Below are 24,451 nucleotides of genomic sequence, written 5' to 3' on the forward strand. Positions count from 1 at the left end.
AGGTGTTAAAAAAAAGAGTAAAGGTGCACTTAAAGAGGTGATGATTCCCCTCAACCAAGCACTAACAGTCTCCAAACCTTTTTTAAAGACATCATGTCAACACTAGAACAAAGTTGTGCTATACCATTTAGAAAATAAATTTAAGAAAGAGAAAGGAAGAAATTGCCAATCAGCACTTGTTTGCAACTTGTTAAGGCAGCTTCTGCTGCACCCATGCCTCTGCCCCTGCTGACAAATCTGGGCAGCTACACTAGAAGCTGCAAAGAAGGGCTGATTGTTAATTTCCTCCTCTCTCTCTCTTTGCTGACTCCTGCCTGGATGGCTAAACTAAGCGCACTTGGGGAAACATGATTTCCATGGTGGATCATGGTGGATCAATGTGTATTTTCCCTCTTAATCGCGCCCTTAGTCTCCCATTGAAATCAATGGTGCATTTATGCTCTGGAATGATCAGAATGCAGAAACAGACCGTGCAAACATTTCCAGGTCCATTCTCTGGCACCTCTATGTAAGAGAGATCTACATGGGAAAGACCCTTACTGAAACTTCAGAAAGTCATTGAGTTCCACTATAGGTAGTACTGAGGAAGACGAATCAATAGCCTGATAAGATATAGTGTTGTTTCCTATCAGACTTGCCCATGCAGCTTAGTCATGTGATTCTGGATGTCCTATCCTAAGCACCCTGATTCCTCCTGCTTTACATCTTCCTATGAAGCCTGAAGCAAGAATGTAAATTGAGGTGAGCTGAGATCTATTTGTTTAAACTCAGGTTTGCCTACTTTTGTATAAAGCATGGTTGAGGATCTGATTTACTAGTAAGAAAAGCGGAACCTTCTCCATAATTTCTTATCTTAATCAGAAGGTTTGCTTCCTGCTACTAGCCCCTGGCACTCTTTCTGACATGATTTGGGCAGATCTGGATTTTAACATGTCAGGTCAACTTGGACCTTAGGCCCAATATATACATTATTGAGATGTGCATGGATTCCCATGATCTGAATGGGTAACGTGTAGTTTGAAAAGAGGCATGACATGAAGGCATCAAGTTATCATCCACCCCACCCCTCAAAGTAGCTGATGAAGAGTGGGGAATATTAAGGCAATGACAGAATACCATTATTACTTTTTTTGTACAAATACCAGGAAGATGGAGAAGCTTAATGGCACCCTTGCTTTTCCTTATACTGCTGGGGTGGACAAAGTATGAGCTTCCAGATTTTGTTGAACTACAACTGCCAGGATTCTTCACTATTGGCTGTTCTTTCTAAACCTGATGGGATCTGCAGTCCAACAACACCTAGAGATCTGCATCTTGTCCACTCTTGCTCTAATGTTTGGTTTGGGGTTTATTGCTCAAATTGAGATACTGCATTCTTCAGGGACCACTTGTGTTTAAATATTGCTTGTAAGAAGGATGTTTCATGCATCCAAGAGTGATTGTGGAAACAATGTTATTATTTCTATCGGTGGTGCAGGGGTGGGATATACGTAGATCAGATGAAAAACACAATGCCACACAAATTAAACATCTAAGTATCAACAGTTACAACAGTTTCCCCTTCACTATTACCATAACATGTCTGAATCTATTACAGTGTATCTGCAATCATGCACAGCAGTGGAAAGAATCCATCCAAAACATTAAAAAAAGTGTGCTCCTTCTAGTAGAACCCAGGAGGTACAATATTTGTGAAATCTACACTTGGACAGCAAACACCACAGATAATTCATTGAATGTTCATTTTCTTTCATGTGTGTACAGGTGTACTTGTGGTTACACATATCCTTGGGTTGTGGAGGACAGGTTGTATGCTGGTGCCACAAGTCCAGGAACAATCCCAGTCCTGCTCCATGGCGATTCCTTTTAAGGCTGGAAGCAGAATGCAGAAGCTCTCTCTTGGAGGAGTTCTCGGCACAAGTGACAACTCCAGCTTCCTGTAAATAAACACAAGATAGATTTTAAAAGGATGTAGGGCAGGGGGACGCATCCTGCCTCCTTGCACTTCAGCCCGATCTTATGGGACTCTTGACCTATTTCCAAAAGCCATTTGCAAACAGCCAATTTTGATTTCAAGTCTCTTTTGGGGCCCCATGGGCAATCTGCTCTGATGGAAGGTCAATCTCCTGTATCACTGCACCTTGGTGGGTGGGGGAACCAAATGATCCCACCACAACTGAAGGAGAGGAGCATCAATGCTATACAAGCATCACAATAGAGATTGACTGGAAAGAGACAAATTGTTCCTAGATTTGGCAGGTAGCCTACATCTTGTGTAGGTGGAGATTTGGGGCACAGAAAAGACTTTTAATGATTTAATTAATTAAGTTTCCCCATTAACATGTCCCACCGCCATCAAATATTATGGGAAATTACAGATGTAACATCCACTGAAGATACCAAGAAACTATCAAATTTGTAGTACTAATCAAATAAACAATGGATGCCTAATCATTTTTTTAAAATATCAACTGTTCCCAAACATTTCAATAGAATCAGATTTCCATTGCCCAAATTCCTTTACGTTTTCATCACTTGCCTAAGAGATGAACTACAACCACAATATGAGGCAATGTTTTAAAATCTGTCAAGCATTTCAAAATTCTGACGGAAATGGAAGCAAAGGATATGGTTCAAGGTTATCCTTAGGAATGTGACGGACTGAACAAAAAGAAAGTGATCCATTTAGGAGAAAGGCAGCATATAAATACAGAAAAGAAAGTACACTCTCTTTGAATTCTATGGTTTTACATATCAGGACATAATCATCTGGTCCTTTGTAGGTCTGAAAATCAGATAAATACAACCTCAAATGAACAACACATGGCATATTACACCATGTCATGATTTATTTAACAAAAATAAAGCCAAATGGAGGAATTTGGGGCAGTCTTCTATACAACACTGCTTCAGTTTACTGAGGTTTGTAGCCATTTGTTTACAACTCTCATATGGTCCCACCACAGCATTTCAATTGGGTTGAGGTCTGGACTTTTGACTGGGCCATTGTAACACCTTGATTCTTTTCGTTTTCAGCCATTCTCTTGTAGATTTGCTGGTATGCTTTGTAGATTTGCATGACCCTTCAATTGAGGAGTCATACAACATTTTCCTGTTGCATGACCCAAGCTTTAGCTCTCAGACAGATGGCCTCACATTTGACTCCAGAATACTTTGGCATACAAAGGAGTTCATGATTGACACAATGACTGTGAAGTGCCCAGGTCCAGTGACTGCAAAACAAGCCTAAATATTTACCCGTTCACCACTGTGCTTGATATTTTGTATGAGGTGTTTGTGCTGATATGCTTGTTTGGTTTTCACTAAATGTGGTGCTGTGCATTATGGCCAAACATCTCCACTTTAGTCTCATCTGTCCAAGGACATTTTTCCAGACGTCTTCTGGTTTGTCCAGGTGCAACTTTGCAAATCTAAGACATGTTGCCATGTTCAATCTTTTTCTAATTGTGCTATCATGAACTTTAACATTTAACATGCTAACTGAAGCCTGTAGAGTCTGAGGTGTAACTCTTGGTGTTTTGGGGTTTTTTGTTGTTGTTTTACAATTTCTCTGAGTACTGCACTGTCTGACCTTGGGGTGAATTTGCTTGGGAAGACTGACAACTGTCTTGGATGTTTCCCACTTCTGAATAATCTTCCTCACTGTAGAATGATGAACTTCAAATTGTTTGGAGATAGCCTTATAACCATTCCCAGATTGATGGGCAGCAACAATTGCTTTCTACAATCATTGCTGATGGGTTTCTTTCTTGGCATTGTGTTAACTTGGATGTTCCAGAGCAGCAAACTGCTAAAACTTCAGGTTTTATAGAGGTGGTCACACTTGCTGATTATCAATTACCCAAAGGCATTGAGTTAGTAGCACCTGGCTGCTTGCTGCTTAACTTCTTAATTCTTATGGAAGCAGTAAAGGGTGTACTTAGTTTTTCACACATGGCTTCTCCATATTGGCTTTATTTTTGTTAAATAAATCATAACATGGCGTGATATGGCATGTGTCGTTGTTCCTCTGAGATTATATTTTCCTAATTTTCAGGCCTGCTAAGGACCAGATGATTTTTATTACAGTGGGGTCTTGACTTGAGAACTTAATCCGTTTTGGAAGGCGGTTCTCAAGTCAAAAAGTCTGTAAGTCAAGTCTCCATTGACCTACAGTGCATTGAAAACCGATTAATCCCGTAACAGGCCGTTTTTGTTCCATTTTGGTTTTTTTCTGGTCTGTAAGTCAAATCTCAGTCTGCAAGTCAAACCTAAATTTTGCAGCCAGAGAAGTCTGTAACTCAAAAAGTCTGTAAGTCAAGCCGTCTGTAAGTCAAGGGTCCACTGTATGTCCTGATATGTAAAGCCATAGAATTCAAAGAGGGTGTACTTGCTTTTTCACATGACTGTATTTTAAATAAATAAACAAGTATTAAGATGTTAAATGAATATGATTTAATAACCAGAAGTGAAATCAGAAAAGTTGTGTTCTTTCTTGTTCTGTTGCTGAAGTATTTCACTGTTATTCAATGTATTCAAAGTTTCATGGTACTGATCTAGGCAAGTCTACTCCAGATATTTTGGAGTATCGCTTTCATCATCTCCAGCCAGCACAGCACTGGGCCTTTTGATTGAGAATAATAGGAGTTACAATCTAACTGACCTTGAAAGCACCAGGTTGGGGGAAGCAGGCCTAGGCTGACCAGATGCAATACAAGAATGACTTCATGCACATAGATCAAAAAGTACCCAACCCTTTGGGGGCCACAGGGAAGATGTGTGACACTGTGCCAGGGACTTAGGGCCACATGCCAGTGCAAATACACACATAGGAGCAGTCCTATGATTAGGCAGCTTACCAAAGGTAGAAAATACAGCTTGTTTTACAGAGCTTGTATTACATGGTATTACAGATGATGAAGAAATTGCCCAAATCCTTTTATCTACACAAATACTAAAAATGTAAGTCTTTTATTGCTTCTTAACAATACCAATAAAGGGCCAAAGTGTGCTATTTCTCCTGCTCTTCCATATATGTGTATGTATATGCATATAGTTATAATTTCCTTTTCAGATATTCCAAGAAATGTTACCTTCAGGAGGTTCAGAGACTGGTGGGTTTAAGCAATACATGTGATAGCCACGGTCACAGTCATCACAGAAGAGAAGCTGGTCCTGATTCCAGATTGTTAGGAGGAAGAGACAGAAAGATGGACATTACTCATTGCAGTGGAAATTATCCCATTCGGTATTTGCACACTAGATATATGTATGGAGCTGTTACAGTTAGACTACAAAGAATGGATCCAAGACAGAGACACAAAACCATTGTTCCTGCTTCCTGAAATGACAGTTGTTCTACTCTCACTTTATCATAGGTTTGTTTTTGAACATAATGACATGCCTGTTGGAACTTGTACAAACTGAAAAATCTCCCATTGAGTCAAGGCATGCACAGCCTAAGATCAACACTCTCTCCCTCCCTCCCACTTCTCTTTTCAATGAATATTTATTGCCTTTTTATTGTATTATTATTGCCTATCACTATCTTTAAACTTCCCTTGGCATAAAACAGGAAATTAGACCAAGTAGAAAGTTAAATGGCTCCACAAAACAGACATCAGTAACCCCAAGAGGGGAGGAAGGAGACTAAATTCTATCCTTCCCAGATCTCTGGTTTACAATTTTTTAAAGGTGAACAGCAAGTGATAAAGGATATGTAATTGATGCGATTCTACCATCTGATCTTGAATTCACCTGTCTCTTTTTTCTCTTACATTATCTACAAATCCTACTGCCTACTGCTGGCCTGTACTGTATAACGATCTTTACACTCACTGTGTTGAGACTTCATATTTAACTATCATAGTTCAAGATGCACATATTTAAATCCATTTCAGACCAAAAGCTTTAGTCACAATATACTTCTTTAGAGGATTGGGTGGCTCCATCACTAGCCTGTGATTCCCTTATTCTCCTGGTAAGAGGGTAGAGTTTACGTTCTACCCTAAGACTGGAGGACAGATTATGTGCTAAGAACAAATATGTAGTTACTTCTCTTAGAACCAATCCCTCCACACACACACATTTTTACCATTAAGTGTGCCAAACATCAGACATGCAAACAAAGCCATGTTTCCCAGTTCATCAATTGAAGGATAAAAGTATACTAATTTGTAAAATGTAGGATGATGTAAACTTGTGTTAGAATAAACAGCTTTTTCCTCTTAAGGACACATTGTCTCTATATATCAAATCGGCATCTTGTTTAGTGAAGCCCTGGGATTATATCTGTACTAAACAATTATATGAGATACCATTTCAACTTTCATGGCACCGTCCTACAGAATGCTAGGACTTGTAGTCACAGAGTAGAACATACTGGCTCTCTCTTACGACACAGCTGCTTTAATTGATGTGGGATCAGGAACAGCAGTGGGAGCACTCCTTCCTTTGGTGATGCAACAGCACAATTGGCTGTAGCACTGCTGGTCAATCCCACTTTGCTCTGTTTTTGTCATGGCTACATCCCAAGAAGAGCAAATCAACCTCATAAAGGCCATTGGGTCACACTCTGTAAACCATCACAGCACCATGACACTAATTGTTAAACAGCAGTGCTATTTCAGGATGAGTGGTTCAGGTGTGGTGTGCTATGCTGTGCTTCCATCCAGGTCAGGAATGGGGAACATGCCGTCCTCTAGAAGTAACTGGGATTTTCAGTGTGGTGCAGTTGATAGACGAGGATTTTCAGTTTGGTGCAGTGGATAGTGGAATGACAGACTAGGACTCTGGAGAACAGGGTTCAAATCCCCATTTGGCCATGGAAATTCATAGGGGGGGAGCAAAACTGGGAAAGCCACTCCTTAAATACAGTATCTCACTTACCTTGAAAACTATTGGGCTTGCAGTGAATTGGTGCTGACTTGATAGCACGGAACACCAAGAGAGAGAGATGTAGCTAAACTACAGCTCTCATCATCACTTATCATTGGCTATCCTGGCAGGGATTTACAGTCTAAAAACAGCTGGAAATTCTCATGCTCCCTACCTATGATCTGGTTATGTGTTGTCATATATTATTGAGTGTGATAATGCTACTTGATCCCATGTAAAATTTCAAAATAATATTTAAAGATGGCAGGGGGGAGAGAGGGGGGAGGAGAGGACAAGGAATTACAGAAATAACTATATTTTGCTGCTTTAAAAGTTCTGAGATAAGTGGAAAGAATCTTTGTAGTAGACAAGACAAGACAAAACTTTTATTGGCATAAAGAGAATAAAACAAAACAAAACTGGTTCATTAAGTGTCCCACGCATACAAAATCCAGTAGGAAAAGCAGAAGACCAACCCCCCCCCCAAAAAAAATGTAATTGAAAGCGAGGCTTCACTTTCTCACAATTGAGCTGATGAAATCTGCAATTCTTTCCAGGATGTCAGGCACCTCTACAGATAACATAAAACTGACTTTATTTGCAGATTTTCCATCCAATTCTGACAGGACCAGTGCCACAGATTTGGAACGATCACTCTGGTGGTGTGGGCCGTGCAGAAACATGTGAGCAAGAGTTTCCAATGCACCCTGCTCACATGAGCAATGTCTTTTGAGGTATAGGATAGTAAAGCTGCAGCCATGACATTGCATCTGGCTAGGGAGGATGCCCTACATTTTTATGGACACTTAAGCAGGGAAAGGAAGGCAGCTGGTTTTCCAATCTTAAAGGCGATGTGAGAAAATAGTGGTGGTCTTATTGGCTGCATTCCATAGTTCCTGGAATTTAATGTCCAAAATTCTTCTTTTGATCATTTTGAAGGCTTGCCCTTGATTTAGTGAGCCCAAGGAGTCACTATCTAAGCCAATCCATTTCAGTTTTTTTAAAAGGGCAGTAATCCCAAAGGGAGATTTGGAGTCCAGCAATAGTTGGAATAATAAACTGTCAGGGTCAGAGTTGTAGAAAAGTTTTAGCTAGAATTGAAATGATCTCAGCCAAGCCATCATTTCCAAAGAGGAAAATCCGGTCTCTGGACAAAGCACCAAGTAGGGAACACAACTTGGTAACCCTAGCACTTTGTGTAAGAATTGAGATTGTAGTCAATCAACCTATCCATGGCATTTAACCAGATTGGGATGCCATACAAAATCTGTGGGATGATTTTCGATTTAAAAACCTGTAAAGACGCCGGAACGTAACATTTACCAGAATTATAATAGAAACAAAATATTGCCTGATCAGAGAAGCTGCATTTATAACCATTTTGTGATGAGGAGACCAGGAATGTTTGTAGTGGAACAAGATGCTTAGATATTTATACTCTTTAACCTGTTCAATTTTGTGTTCATTCAGATTCCGTTAAAATTGCTTCCAAGACTTTGAGAAAACCAAGATTTTGGATTTATTATAATTCAGTCACATTTTGTTTTTCTCCAGGTATTCCACAATTCTGTTAATTAGACATTTCAAACCTGGATGGAAGCACGAGATGATAACATCATAGTCCGCATAAAGCAATAACGGAACACGATGCATCCCCAATTTTGGTGGATGGCCCTCCACACTGGCTAGAAAGGGGGCTAGATCATTCATGAATAGATTGAATACGGAGGGAGCAAGAATACATCCTTGCTTCACTCCATTGTTGGTTGGGAATACATTAGTTTACTCACCGACAGTTGTGCCAGAGTATAAAATTCTTATGAAGCAAAGGAGTCTTTTATCTATGTCTGTATTTTCAAGTTTTTCCCAGAGAAACTATCTACCGAATCAAAAGCTGCCTTTAGATCAAGGAAAGCCACATACAATTTAGAATTTTCATACTTAACTGTTTTGTTAATAAGATGAGAAAGTATAAGGCAGTTATCAACTGTGGCCTCACCTCTCCTGAAACTAGCTTGTTGAGGGCCAAGCAACACCTGATTATCAATCCAGGAAGTAAGTTTAATTACTAGATGTTTCACATAGCGTTTCCCAATTACTGATAAAATACTGATTGGTCTAAAGTTTTCTGGGAGGTGAGAATCCCCTTTTTTAATAAATGGGGGCAGGAATTGCATTAATCCAGAATTTTGGCAAGATACCAGTATTATCTATAGCGGTAAAAAGGGAAGCAAAAAGGGAAGCCCACCACTCATTTCAATAAGTCCAGTGGGATGGCATCAGGGCTGGCTGCTTTTCAAGCTTTTAACTGGGTAATTAGATCTTTGGTCTCTTCTATGGTTACTGGTGGCCAAACAGGAAGATCAGAGAGAGCAAAGAGTTTAGAGGATCTAACAGCTATATCTTTGTCAAAATGTATTGGGCCCATCTTTGCGGAGATATTATGGCTGGGTCTTGTACTTCCATCCTGGAGGAGCCTGCCACAATGGCCCAAAAAGTTTGTTGTTTTTCTGGGTCACTGCCTGTTGGAGCTTGTCCCATTGCTCCAAAATAAATTTCTGCATTATTTCTTTTATACAATTCCTTAATTGAGTTTTTAGGGAAAGGTATTTGTGTCGATCTTGGGCAGAATCAGACTTCCTATATTCCCGATATGAATAGCGGATTTGTACTTTCAGATCCCTATAGTTAGGATCAAACCAAGTTCTTTGTTTTGAGCGATTGCTGCGCATTTGGGCTGAAGGAGCTCGTCCTAATTCACAGTGGAGATGTTCCATTAATCCATCAAATGCTTTAATTTTGTCAAGTGGTTTGATGGATTTTGTGATGGAAATCTGAAGGTCCTTACACTTGTCCCTTAATAGCAGATTTTGGAACCTATGAAGTACCAAGTTGTTTCAAGCTATTTTAATTGGGGCCGCTGAGGCATTATTTAAGTCTGAGGATACATTCCTTCTGCTGTATCCCAAAATCACCTTCACAGTTAATGAAAGGTGATCACTGGTCGTAAAATCACCCACAGCAAATTTAACTATCCATGGTTTCAAGGACATTAAGAGCATGATGTAGTCTATCATGCTGGATCCTTGGTTAGTGATATGTGTAAACTCCCCTGCCTCAGGCAATTCCGTTAGGCCATTAAGCCAGATTAGGTTAAATCGGATACACAATTTATCTAGAACAAGTCCAGCAGCATTATAGGAACAATCCTTGGAAGATCTACTAACAATGCAGAAAAGCAAGAGACATCACTCTTCACTTCAAGAGCTTTCAGAAATATCAGATCATCCCTCCCCACTCTGGCATTAACATCACCCGCGATAATAAATTCGGCCAGGGGGAACCTATTCTCAAGATCTAGTGCAGGATCCACTGTGGATCCGGGGGAATATATATGTTAATTAAGATCAAAACCTTGCCACGAGTCGCAACTTTATTGGCCAACATGTGATATTAGGAGGAAAAAATATCTATATGCTCAGAAACTAAACAGGTGTTAATGTGGCTAAGCCGGCTGTTGGATGACGTTTGGTTTTAACCTTGATTGCTGGTGCACAATAGGACTTATACCCTCCCAGCTGAACTTGGTCAGAAACCCAGGTTTCCTGTAGAAGTACAATATCAAAGCCTTTAAGGTAATTCAAAATAACATTATCATTACTTTTGCCTTTCCAACCCACAATATTCCAAGTTATCTTTCCAGTATCTTTCCAAAGCAGTTGCTAAAGTAGCTGTTGGTGATAAAGAGAAACTTACATCGTTCTCGGAGGTCCCGCAGAGGCTGCAAGATTTGCACTCAATGCATTGCCACTGATAAGTTTTGACAGCCTCTGTCATGTTTGCTGTGAATTGCAAGCAGGTTGGGTGACCTGGAGGAATGGGAAATGACTGGTTTTATTAGTGTGTATTTTGCATTGCCCTTTTAATCAAAGTCATAAAGTCCAGGAACAAAACACACATGGACATGGACTAATCACAACATGGGCTCCAAACTAATGGATATCAAAGAGGAAAGCAGGCATTAACCCTTTTGCTGCCAGGCATAAGAAAAACCAAAGTCATTCCTTCCCACTTCCCCATGGGCAAAGCAGTTCTGTTCAGAGCTTTTAAAAACACGTTGGACCTTTTTCTTTCATTCTTTTAATGAAGAAAAAAAGGAAAGAGTGAGAAAAGAACTACTTGCTCTTCCTCTTTTTCTTTTTCTTGGAGATTAACTTGAACCGATTGAAACCTGTGGCTGAAAGAAGAATTTGTCCCCATTTTCATGGTTTACGGGTCAATAGGACAGCATCTGTCAACTTATCATGGATAAAATTGTATTTTTAAGAGCTCTGTATTCCCAAGTTTGGTTTGCACAGAAGAAATCAAGCTACACAGCTAACCTTACAGGATCAAAACAAAAACCTCCCAACAGACAACCCCCCCCCCCCGAACCAAAAATAACCTACAAATGGAATAAATGAAGGAAAGCTAGCATAACAGTCACATCTAGTGGGGAAGGACAGCTGCTGCTGAGGATGCTAGCCCCTCCCCTACATGCGTGTCGTAGGCTCCGGCTTTTGCAAAACAGCAGGGCTACGGGTAGCAGGTTCAGCAAGGAGGGGTTCTGGAGGGGAAAAAATACAAAGAAACAAACAGACCAAAGGCAGGGTGAGTGTTCCTTCTGTAAAACAAGAAAACCAATGGAGGTCATTTCCTTTCCCTTCATTTCTCCCATCCTGCAGGTTGCCCACATATATAAGCAAATGTACGCATACTTCTTAAAAAGAATACTCCACGCCCCATGATCAGCTCTCCCAAGAGTTAATATGTATAAACCCTATATGCAAAAGCAGACAAACATGTATATAATTTGTATATACTGCACATATATTGTACATACATTGTATATTGTCTTTTCAGGTATTTGCACTGGTTCAGCTGTCACTGGAAGGAAACAATGAGTTTTGATGGGAACAAAACTGATCGGTTGATGAACCTTGTTCAGGAGGAAGGTGGTTACAAGGAACACCAATTAAAAACACTGGAAATTCCCAAACTATGGTTTCTCCTTGTTACTGAATTTTCTTACAATGTTGTGGTTGGATGGTGCTCATCTTTATTTCTTCCATTCTCTCTTGGTCTAGTCTTTCTTCTGGTCTCTCTATGAATTACTAGTGAATAAATGGCTCAGTTCTAAAATCATTCAGCTCAATCTAGACATGCATAGATTTCTCTTTATTTTTTAAAAGCAAAAACAGCCTCAAAACATCCTCACATCCAAAGAGAACAAATGTGGGAGCATTTACTTAATTCCCACTCCCCTTTGTCCATTTTTTGCTCAACGGTCCTAGAAGCTTTTCACAGAGGAAAAGATTTTTAAAAAGGGGGTGGGGGCTGCAGTTCGAAACTGGAAACTGAAGATGGAAATGCATCCAGAGGGAAATGGGGAGCAGGACAACAATGGATGGAGGGGAAAGGATTACGCAGGTCCTGCTCACCATCCTTCCACTCAGACTCATCTCCAAATGCTGCTCTAGGGTTTTTAAAAAAGTCATGCGTATTCATGAATATCGCATCTAGTTCAAGTCTCAGAAAAGAACCACTAAATGCTTAAATCTACTTCTAGACCCTTTAGTCACCATGGGATAACTGTTGACAATAGCTTGCAAACAACTCATACCTATTTCTCTCAATTTTGCTATAACAAACCTTGCCACTTCTATTCTTCTATTCTTGTATATATATGTTAAATCTACTATGAAACTAAGGAAGCTTAGGCTTCAGGGCCCCTAATCCTAGAGGGGCCCCAGAGGTGACATTTTAAAAAATGCATTATGGTAAGTTGTCATGGAATAACTCCATTGAAGAAGATGACAGTAGTTGCCCAGACCTTGTTGCTGGTTGCAAAGCCCCCCCCACCACCACCACCACCAATAACAGTTCAAGCTTCAGGGCGTTAACTGATCCTGAACCTGAACAGTGTCCATGTTATTTTTCGCGTATATTTTCCTGTTATATTTATCAGCCTCCCTGATTTCCTGAGATTGTGTAGTTTATGTATTGTAAAGGAGCAACACATCTGAGGACCACACTGACTATTAGGTTGGAAGTTCATGGTTGCCTCTCCCCATATAATTTTCTTTTCACATGTTAGGGAAAGGGTTGAAATGGAAAGGGAAACGATGTAACTCCTTTCCTTCCTTTTGCCTCAGTCCCACTCTATATTACTCCTTTCCCAAGCTGCTATCAGACACAGAAGAAAACATGCAGATATTGTGTCTTTTCACTCCCATGGCTAGTAACAACTCTGGAGAAGCCTTGACATTCAGAAACAAGCTACGGTAGATACTCTCTCCCCACCCTATGCTGCAGCTCTCAAATCATACTGGGAGGTATGCTGCAGCTCTTTTTGGAATAAAAACACAACATGGGAATATGTAGTTTGGCCTTCATGAGTTTAATACGATAATGCTATATCATCTTGAAGGATATACAACATCTTCCTACTTTCTACAAGACTTCCCTTTTGCATACTGTGTAGGCTTCCTTCAGTCTCGAGACTATGGTAACATGCTTTGTATGGAGGACATGGAACAGCGTCTAGAGTGGCTGAGAAGGATGACTCAAGAGTGACCATCCCTTCCACACTGAAAACAAATACAATCTACATAGGGCTATACAGAAATTTTTTTTTTCATATGTTTATCTATAAATAGAATAGCATTCCAGAAATCTATGAACCTGCATGTTGGAGATTTCTAGAGATCCCACATGAGAAAACAATGCACTTGTTCCAAACCAGAAATTGGGGGGAGGGAACAAAACATCACCAGCACCCCACAAAAACAAACCAATACTCTAGAATCTAGAGGTATTTCAAAGGTATTTAGTTTTGAAGAAGTAGATTATATGGTAAAGTTTGTAGTAGCCCATAACTCTGTAGACTTACATGACAATATGCTCTGCAATAGAATTATTATGAGAAAGTAATACATGACTTTTGCTCTACATTTCTCTTGGTATAATCTGTTATTATGAGCCCACTGTATACATGACGGATATGCTTGAAATTTGCACACTCTCATTATGAGACAGACAAGGGAAGTATTTTAAATGAAAACTGAGAAAAAAACAACATATCTAAATATCTGAAACTCAGAGAAACCCTTCCTATGGCATTCCCTATGTCTGAATCTCATACCCAGAATAAGCAGTCCAGTTCCACAAATGGCTATTTATGTCTTTAATCAATCACATAAAACACCAGCACCAATGTGGAGCAGGCACATAATACTCTGTTCTGCACATGGTACCTCTCTCTCTCTCTCTCTCTCTCTCTCTCTCTCTCTCTGGCTCATTAATTCCTTCCACAAGTGAAAATCTCCATTGTTTTTGACAGTGCAATCTCTGGTTTATATAACTACAAGCTGGAAACCATCAGGGCAAACACAGGGCACCCTGGCCCTAAAGCGCTTCCATTCCACATTTGCCAACAGGATCCTGAAGGAGACATTGATAGAAAAACCACATAGAGAGGCCATTTCAGTTAAGTGAGAGGGGAGTTTTTTGAAAGCCCCATGAGGATTTTTCCTAGATTTTTTTATTTGTTGCCTTTTGCCTTTTTGGCCAGAGAAATTTGGGGTTGAAATTTAAATTTAGTGTTGGAATTGGATTGTACCCTGGGAATTCAAGTAATGATTTTGAAGACATATTTCCCCCTACCCCAGTTCTTGGTTCAAATGTTTTGAATTCCTTTGAATTTCCTCAATTTAGTTTCTTTGTCAAATTTGCTCTGAACTTTAAGTGAAATTTCAGTATTAGGTTTAATTGAAATGATGCATTGGTTATTAACTTCTACATCTTTATTTCATGATGAACCACGTGATACAGTTTATCCATTTAGGGTGAAATAAAACAAAGTTCGGCTTCACACTCTGATTCACATTTTACTTTCCCCCTCTGCTGTCCCATTCCCTTCCTTTCCCCTCTTCTACTGGCAAAATATCCAAAAGTAACAAGTCTCAAGATGATGCTTGTACTCTCTACTATCTCAATCCTCTTTCAGTTGAGTAAGCCCAAAGTATAGTCTTCAAAGTTTCCAGCAAACTACTAAACGCTTCCTTAGGGTTAAGTACACATTAAGGGAAATACCATATTTTTCCATGTATAAGGCAAACCAATGTATAAGACAACCCCCACTTTTCTCACCCCAAATTAAAAAATTTGATCACTGCATTCCCCCTCCACTTCCTAAGCCCCGCGAAAGCAGGTCAAAGGGCTGCAGAAGTAGAGGAGGAAAGCAGCAATCTTAGGAAGTGGAGGGAGAAACCAGAGATGAAAGAGCTGTAGGATCGTAGCCCTTTGAACCTGCAGCCCTTTCGTGGCTGCTTTCCCCACCACTTCCTAAATCCCACAGGGCTTGTGAAGTGGTGGGGAAAGCAGCAATCAAAGGGCTGCAGGATCAAAGGGCTATGATCCTTAAGTGCTTTGATCCCTTCCCCCTTACTTCCATGTATAAGACAACCCTCAATTTTTAGTCTAAAGATTTCAGATAAAAATATCATCTTATACACAGAAAAATACAGTACAGTGGTGCCTCGCATAGCGAGGTTAATCCGTTCCGGATTAACCTTCACTATAGCGAAACATCGCTAAACGGAATAAAAAAAGCCATAGAAATGCATTGAACTTCGTTCAATGCGTTCCTATGGCTTGAAAACTCACCGTTAAGCGATGTTTCTCCATAGCGCCACCATTTTCGCGCCCTCGGTAAGCGAGGGCAGGGCGCGAAAATGCGGCGCGGACCTTCCGGTGGCCATTTTGGAACCGCCGATCAGCTGTTCTCCCCCGCTTCGTTGTGCGAAAATCGCTAAGCGAATCGCTTAGCGATCATCGCACAGCGAAAAATCGCCATAGGGGCCATCGCTGAGCGAATGCTCCAGCGATGGCCCAGAGTGCCTTGTTAAGCGATTTCATCGCTCAGCGAGGCACTCGTTAAGCGAGGCACCACTGTACATCTTTCTCCCTATTATATTTTCCCTTCAGCTATGCAGTTCCTTCAAACCTCCATTCCCTAGCAATCAGTTCTGCAAATAAAACCCATGTTTATCTCCCAAGGAGCCATAAACAAAAGCAAGCTTATTTGCAACATACAGACTGTAGCAAACTCAAGCAGGAACAAACAGATGTGCTTTACCTGCATGTCTAATGATACCAGCTGTATTGTCTCTTCAGCCAACTATTTTGAAATACAATTAGTTCTGAAATTTAGCCGACACTGATTAATTTAGGAAACATGCCCATCTTTTCTTCACCTTACAGTGTTGGAACTTCTAGATTGCACCACAGCTGGTATAGCTCATCAGATTGAAGTGCCTGGCTGCGAAGCCAAGGCCAAAGAGTTAGAGTCCTTATTGTGCCTTCCAGGAGAGGAGCCAGCCCAAATCACCTGGAGCATGTGTGATGTTAGGTGTACTGCCAGCTGTGCAGCCTCGGGCAAGCTGCTTGGTCCCAGAGCACCATCAGGAGACACTACTGAGTACTTCATAGCTAGGCAACCTCTGATTGTCACAATAAGAAACTACTTGACAGAGAATAATTATTAAATATCATGATGGTGACCTTAGCATTTAGTCAGAGGTTTTTCTTTTGTTTTGTTTTTAATAAAAGGATTTTTAAAACATGTCTCTTTTCGGAATGTAGTGCTGGCTGGACTTACCGGGCAGAAAATGAATGCAATTCCTGTGAAATAGCTTGTTCCCTAATATACACATACATTTAAAAAGAGTGATTGTCATTAATTATGGAACCTTAATGACCAGAGATGACATTAAGGCCAAGAGAAACTGCTATATGCAGACATTCAGTGACCAGTAATGACCTTAACACAGCTCATTTGTTCTTCTTCATTAGTAAATTCTTCACTGAAAGATTAATTATGACCATGTACAGTCAGCCACAGCAACGAGACATCCAAAATCAAATCAGTATATTCTCTACATATAACAGATAATTTAGGGGAAAAATAAGAGTAATTTGCCTACGGATCCTATTTTTTGTTCACTTCCTATCTATTTTTCTTTTTAGCAAGGATGAAGTTATATCAAGCAGACTGGAGAGGAAAAATTATATATTTATTTAAAAATTTTTAGCCCCACCTTTCTCCCTAGAAGAATACAAGGTGGCTTGCATAATTAAAAGACTATATTTAAAGCTAAAAACAGTAAGTATACACATATTTAAAAGGATCAAACAAATACCACACTAAGTTATAGGGTGACATCACTATTTCCTGCTGGCTACACTATACCTGGCCTTCTAGTCCGAGGTAGATGTTTAGGCTGGTGCACCTAACACATGGCATCTTCCCTCTGACTTGTACTCTACCCAAAAAGCTAATAAAAGGGATTACTTTCAAAAGTTTTCTCACCTGCCCATCCCTTTAATGAATAGTTTGGAGTTTTCCAGCAAGGTAGCCATGCTTGTCTGTTACAATCAATCAATCAATCAGTCAATCAATTCATTCATTCATTCATTCAATTTGTATCCCGCTCCCATTAGCGTCACAGCACTGCTCTGGGTGGATCTTGGGGCACTTTAAACAAAAAAATGGTCTATAGCATAATGAAGTAGGCTACAGTTCACAAAAGTTCATACCAAATAAATCTTATTGGCCTTTAAAATGCATCATGATTGTTTTCAAAGGCTGAAACTGTGAGTCATTGTAAATGTTGACTGAAAATCAACCAATGGGAATTTTTTTTGCCATAGCTGGAGATTGTTATGAGCTTTCTCAGTTTAGTTCCTGAGCAGTGTGTCTGTTTTTCTGCTTTCCGCATAGTGTTCCTAAGCAGATTGTGTCAGTCTGGCACATTGTGCTACATGCAATGTCACAATCTATCTATCATGGTCCTTCAACAGGTGGCATAGGATTTGAAGCAGAGGTGGGCAAAGTGGGGCCCTCCAGATGTTGTGGGACAGCAGCTACTATTACCCATCACCATTAGTTATGCTGGCTAGGCTAGGCTAGGCTCATGGGAGTTGCAGTCCAAAATATCTGCAGAGCCAAAAGTAGCTCACCTTAATTTGGAGAGATAAAAAAGAAGAAAGGAGCATGATACTATGAAGTAGGCTTTGAAGAGCTAAGCTCCCAGAAGCTATCATGATGCCAGTAGATGGCAAAGGAAAACAAAGGCAGCCAATTCTAACAATGTCTTCTACTCCCAGATAAGACTAACCAGAGCAAAACACAAATCTGATGGCAGTTTCATCCTTGTCCTTGCTTTATAGGCTTACCAAACTGTTGTTGGTAGAGCTGCCAAAACATTAAGGGTCGTTTCAACCCAACAAGTGTGTCCTCTGCCTGGCCCTGATTTTTGTCCCTGTCCTAACACAAGACTATCAGATTTTCCATCTAGCTGGATCACAGCATGCAGTCACAGATCAGGTTCCACATGATACACAGTATTGATTACATTTCTTAGAGACACTGCAATTACTCAAGGCCAAAGTGTGTATTTCAAGAGTCAACAACAAACTGTTACAGGTTTAGTAACCTAACAGTTGGCACAAAATTAAGGGACAGTGCAGAGATTTAATAAGAATTGGGTCAGTTAACTTTCCAAGACTTAAATTCTGCCTAAAATAGAGCTTTTCTCATATCAGAATTACAAGTACAAGGGGGGAAAGTGTAATGACAATGTACTACCATTGCAATACCGTGCACACTCATTTGTGTGTGCACTACATTGATGTCAGTGGAGTTACGTATCTATGTGTAAAGAGGCATAAGATCAGGCTGTAAATCCTATACTATATAAGCTCTTATTCTGACATAACAAAAGTCTATTCATTTTCTTTAAAACAATCAGTAGCCAGACTGTATTTGACTCCCTGCAGAATTTTCTCTTCTGTAGATATGAATTTGTCTTCTTAATATTTAACTGCCATTCTCCTTTTGTACTTTCTCCTTTCATAGTCATCAGAGGTCATTAAAATTGGTGCTGCTGTCAGTAATAAGGTGCCATCTGTGTATCTTAAATTATTACTATTTTTTCTACCAATGTTTTGTCCTGCTTCATAAAGCAAAGTTCGCTGTTTACATACTGCCCATAGAGCTTAAAGCACTCTCTGGGTGGTTTCCAATTTAATTATGCTAACTACACATTGCTCTCCAAGCAAGCTGGGTACTTAGTTTACTGACCTCAAAAGGATGGAAAGCTGAGTCAACTTTGAACTGGCTCCTTGAGCTCATTGGGATTGAACTCAGGTAATGAGAAGAGTTTTGACTGCAGTACTGCAGTTTAACCACTGAACTAAGAGGGTCCACATCTGAATCTAAGTGGCTTCATCTGAATCTAACTCAGTTTTGATGTGATATATTTTGCATATGATTGAACAGACAGGGAGGTAAAATACACTCTTGTGTCATACCTTTGCCTATGGAATTTTGTGCAGAGCATTGGTTGCATATCAGGATATATACTGATATATATTTCCTCACAGTCAAAGAGTTTGCTGTAATTTATGGCTTTCTTTCTTAACCTAAAGGTTGCTCAGAGCATGCAGAAGAGCCCAACTAGGCCCCCTTGTGGTTCCCGTTTCGTCAGCATCCATAATCTGTCTATGTTGCCAGAGGGGAAGAATTGGGATTTTTGTAGAAGATCTTGACTATCTCTAGGTAAGGAAGGGAACCAATTGAACAAATGGTGGATGAGATAGTTTTCTCTTTTAAAAGCTTACAAGGAAGATTGGCTCAGCCTGTCTATTTAATCTTATTTAGTGAGGCATCTGCAGCACTGGGAAAAGGTCAGGAGATGAAAAGCTGACTTTTACATCTGCTATCAGGAGCCCTTACAAGACAGAACACCCAGAAAGACATCACAAAGAGAAAAAAATAGTTCAATTTAAGAGAAGGAATAGGTAGGTGACATGTAAAGATCAAAGAGAAGCATGGACAATTTCACTAGAACTAGCATCCTTCCTGCAGCTCCTTTGAGAATCCAGGATAAGGCATCAGGCAATGTATGGGTTAGCCAACCAGTCAAATACAGAGATGCAACTGCTTCTGTTTCCAACAGCTGAGCTCCTGACAAAGAAGAACCGATTTTAATATAAAATAAGAGTGCCTGGCCATTACATTAATGATGCAAGCCTGGTACTGGGGTTCAATCACATAGCAATTATAGACAGAAGGCTTAACTTCAGATCCATTGATAACACAGCTTACTCACAATTCTCCTTGTTAGGCTAAACATCAAGTGTTCTGCTTCACCTTCTACCAAGCTATCCCTGTTTATTGTTACTAGTTGCTAGGCGAGAACGTTCAATCCTTGCCCGTGAAAACTGCTGGAGAAGCGCTCAAATAACCTTGTGTTAATGCCTTAGCTTGTTAATGCACTGAATGAGGTGTCCAACACTATACAATTCCTAGGGCTGAATTAGGTCACAGTGACCTCCAGGAATGAACACACACACACACACACACACACACACACACAGAGAGAGACACACACACACACAGAGAGAGAGAGAGAGAGAGAGAGAGAGAGCAGTACATATCACAATGAGCAAAGCATTATGGGTAATGAATTGCTAATTGCCAAAGGCAACTAGACTGCTTCAGCAGTTCCAATGGGAGGAAGAAGTGCCTTTAAGCATTGTGCAAATGTGCAACAAGCGAGGGTACAAAAGCAGAAATACTGATCTGAAGAAGAGAGGAAAAATTGTAGAATTTGACCTCTTAGTGTGTGTTTTGAAAATCAGATTTCTTCAACTACATAACATTTCCCATGGAAACAAATTTTCACAGGGTAGCTGTGTTAGTACATTGCAGCCAAATATGAGCTCGATAGATAGATAGATAGATAGATAGATAGATAGATAGATAGATAGATAGATAGATAGATAGATAGATAGATAGATAGACAGACAGACAGACAGACAGACAGACAGACAGACAGACAGACAGACAGACAGACAGACAGACAGACAGACAGACAGACAGACACCCTGTTTCCTCGAAAATAAGATCTAACCTGAAAATGATATTTTCAGGATGCTTGTAATATAAGCCCTACCCCAAAAATAAGCCCCAGTTAAGTGAAACCCTGCCCTCCAGCCTTGTGCAGCAATCAGAAGATGACATGACAGTATTTGAATAAATGTAGGTTGTTGTACATTAAAAAAATAAAACATTCCCTGAAAATAAGCCCCAATGTGTTTTGGGAGCAAAAATTAATATAAGACCCTGTCTTATTTTCGTGGAAACATGGTAGGTAGATAGACTTACATACATATTGAAACTGCAAACAGTTTATGGTGGGAAGATCTTTCATTGGTCAACATATGTCCATGCAAGGGCATTTTTTATCTTTCTCAAGCCCAAGGGTAGACAGAATATATGTTGGTAGGAGGAAATAAGGGATTTTGATCAAGCAGAACAGATAGAGGCTATGACATAGAAGCTGTAGGTGCTCTATCTGCATCCCCTTTTGCAGGTTCACATCACCATTAAAGAACTTCATCCTGGGAGAAAACTCCCATCTGGCAGGCTGAGGAATTTCTCACTATGTGCTGCAGGCCTTCCAAACAGGCCAGTTCACACACCACAGAGCTTTCAATCAACTGGCACGTTCATCGAGCCTTTCAAAATGTGCAGCTGAGCAAAAAATATGTGGTGGTGGATTCTAAAAATACAGGGTAGCAGACTGTATAAAAAACTTCACCATCAGCACAGTTTCCCATAAATACACAGGTGCTTTTAAACATCTTTATAAAACTAGCATTTGGTACAATGAAATTTCTCTCTCCACTATTGTTTCTGTGTTAGTACAAGCAGAGTTGTTACTGCATGACTTGTCATGCTGCCCAGCACACAGACAGATTCAAGATAATAAGTACAAAGAACGAATCTATGCCACGTAGAGCAATGCCATCTCTTGTTGAATGAAAGACAAAAGACAGCCTCTACCATTTCACCGTCACCTGGAACTAGCCCAATGATATTCTGAAACCAAAAGATCACCCAAATCCTCTGTCTTTCCAAGCATTTACAAAAACATCTTGTTTGACAATGAACACTGGGTCTACAGGGTTTTCCCTTGCATGCAAAAACCACTCTCCTATTTTAACTTACAAGAAATTGAGGAAATATTCTAGTGACTTTTTCTTTTTGGTAGGAAGTTGTATTAATTGAAATAAAGTTGGAGGTTGAAGGAATGCTGCTAACTGACATTTCTCATCATCACAAAACATCACTGATACTTGGCATTCTACATAATTCTCCAAATTAATCTTTTTACTTGCTGAACTGCTGCTGCTCTTGCTGTTATTGCTTGCTATGTGGCAGCAGGAAAGTACACATTTCATAGGGACCTTCTGCTCACTTTACTTTTATTTTAACTTCCATTAGTGTTGTTGTTGTGTGTGTACATGTTATGCCCTGTCCTCAACAGCCTGCTCAGTTTTTGCTTCAAGCCTGTGGCTTCCTTGGGAGAGTCAATCCATTTTGTATTGGGTCTTCGTCTCTGTAGCTTTATCTAGAGGAAGACCAAATATGAGATAGATTAATGCTAATTCCTCAATTTTTGGCAGGGGTCCAAGTTTTCTGTTTACTAGCCTGTCCTGGTTCCTCAAATGGGTTTGTTGAGCCCTGTGGTCTGTTTGTCACCAGATGTCCAGGGGTGATAGCATCTGACATCGTCCTTGTTGACCAGGGCGAGGACCGATCCGGTATGGATTTCTATTTATTTCTTCTCATCATAATTGTTGGTTGGAGGACACAGTTGGTCTGGCTTCTCAGCTGAGATCTGTCCGGCTTAGGAGACTCTTCAGGTTGCAACATTACCGCCAGCACAGCTCTCACTGAAGTGCACAAGCCTCTCTGCTGCAACAAGCCTGTGTCTAATGGAGGGCCAAATTATGAAATGCTATTTAGAGGCAAACCCAACAGCCCGTGGTTTACAAAAAAGAATGATGGAAATCTGGAAAAGCAAACACCCAAATAGTGACATAACTGAACAAGAATTAATGGACCAGAAAAGGTTTATCATCCAGAGTAAAGTGTATTCAGAATTGGAATTGCAAGAACTAGAAAGGGCAAAAGAAAAATCAACACAGAACAATGGGTAACAGCTACAGCAATGAAAATTGAAAATATGATGGGTGCTTGAAACAATATAGAGAAAACAACACACAATTTGGAAATAACCAACAATTATTCCACAAATCACTAGGAGAACATGTACAGCAAAAGAAATTAGGCCCATGTAAAGATGATGCTTTAAAATTTTGGAAATAAAATATGGGAAAGCCCAACAGGACAAAACAAAAATTACTCATGGATTAAAGACATTTGTGAAGAAACTCAAGGAAAACATTATGGATGATATTGTAATAACAACTGAAATGTTTAAGAGACAAGTAAAGGCTATGAAAAACTGGAGTGCACCTGATCCAAATGAGTTGCATGGATTTTGGTTGACAAGTCTCCATCAAGTATAGCAGTTCAATTTAATCATTTATAGTACTTCAGAATTCTACAGCTGAAGATTGGATGACAACAGCCCATACATTTCTGATAATAAAAGTTCATCAAAAGGGCAATGAACCCAGTAATTACCAACCAATTACATGCCTTCCAACACTGTTCAAGCTCCTCACGGGAGTACTTGCAACATCACTATATAATTATTTAATTGAAAACTCCCTATACCCAGCTGAACAGAAAGGGAACTTTAAAAAATCAAGAGGCATGAAGGATCAGCTGCTTATTGATAAAATGATACTAAAGAATGCAAAGAGATGAAAAACAAATCTCAACATCACCTGGATAGACTACAAAAAGGCATTTGACTCATTGCCTCACAGCTGGATTAACACCTGCCTAAAAATGTTTGGATTAGTAAAAACATTCCAAAGTGCTTCAAGAAAAACATGGGAGAATGGAAAACTGTCTTCATGGCCTATGGTGAAGATATTGGCCAAGTAAACATCAAAAGCCCCTTCATGGATTGCTGCCTTGTCGTGGCGAGGGGATTTGAGTAACTCAGAGAAGCTATGGGCTATGCCGTGCAGGGCCACCCAAGACGGACAGGTCATAGTGGAGAGTTCTGACTAAACGCAATCCACCTGGGGTAGGAACCGGCAATTCCCACTCCAGTATCTTTGCCAAGAATGCCCCATGATCAGAAACAAAAGGCTAAAAGATATGACGCTGGAAGATGGGACCCTCAGGTCAAAAGGCGTCCAACATGCTACTGAGGAAGAGCGGAGGACAAGGACAAGTAGCTCCAGAGCTGATGAAGTGGATGGGCCAAAGCCGAAAGGACGCTCAGCTGTGGACGTGCCTGGAAGTGAAAGGAAAGTCCGATGCTGGAAAGAAAAATACTGCATAGGAACCTGGAATGTAAGATCTATGAACCTTGGGAAGCTGGAGGGGGTCAAACAGGAGATGGCAAGAATAAACATCAACATTCTGGGCATCAGTGAACTAAAATGGATGGGAATGGGTGATTTCAACTCAGATGATTATCATGTCTACTATTGTGGGCAAGAATCCTGTAGAAGGAATGGAGTAGCTCTCATAGTCAAC

The 24,451-nt window shown here is 40.2% G+C and overlaps 1 protein-coding gene across 2 annotated transcripts in view; it reads right to left on the bottom strand.

The window, feature by feature from the left end:
• Nucleotides 1-1,436: 1,436 nt before the first annotated feature.
• The window catches only part of DPF3 (double PHD fingers 3), a 233,396-nt gene continuing 210,381 nt past the window's right edge, over nucleotides 1,437-24,451 (bottom strand). For both annotated transcript variants that reach the window (XM_020788476.3, XM_072986186.2), the window contains exons 9-11: nucleotides 10,633-10,745; nucleotides 5,094-5,175; nucleotides 1,437-1,937 (exon numbers count right to left, since the gene is read on the bottom strand). In XM_020788476.3, coding sequence (XP_020644135.1) covers nucleotides 1,867-1,937; nucleotides 5,094-5,175; nucleotides 10,633-10,745 — 266 coding nt within the window. In that variant the 3' untranslated portion in view covers nucleotides 1,437-1,866. The remainder of the gene's footprint in view (nucleotides 1,938-5,093; nucleotides 5,176-10,632; nucleotides 10,746-24,451) is intronic.

Source organism: Pogona vitticeps, chromosome 1 (assembly GCF_051106095.1).
Source record: "Pogona vitticeps strain Pit_001003342236 chromosome 1, PviZW2.1, whole genome shotgun sequence".
Classification (NCBI taxonomy): Eukaryota; Metazoa; Chordata; class Lepidosauria; order Squamata; family Agamidae; genus Pogona; species Pogona vitticeps.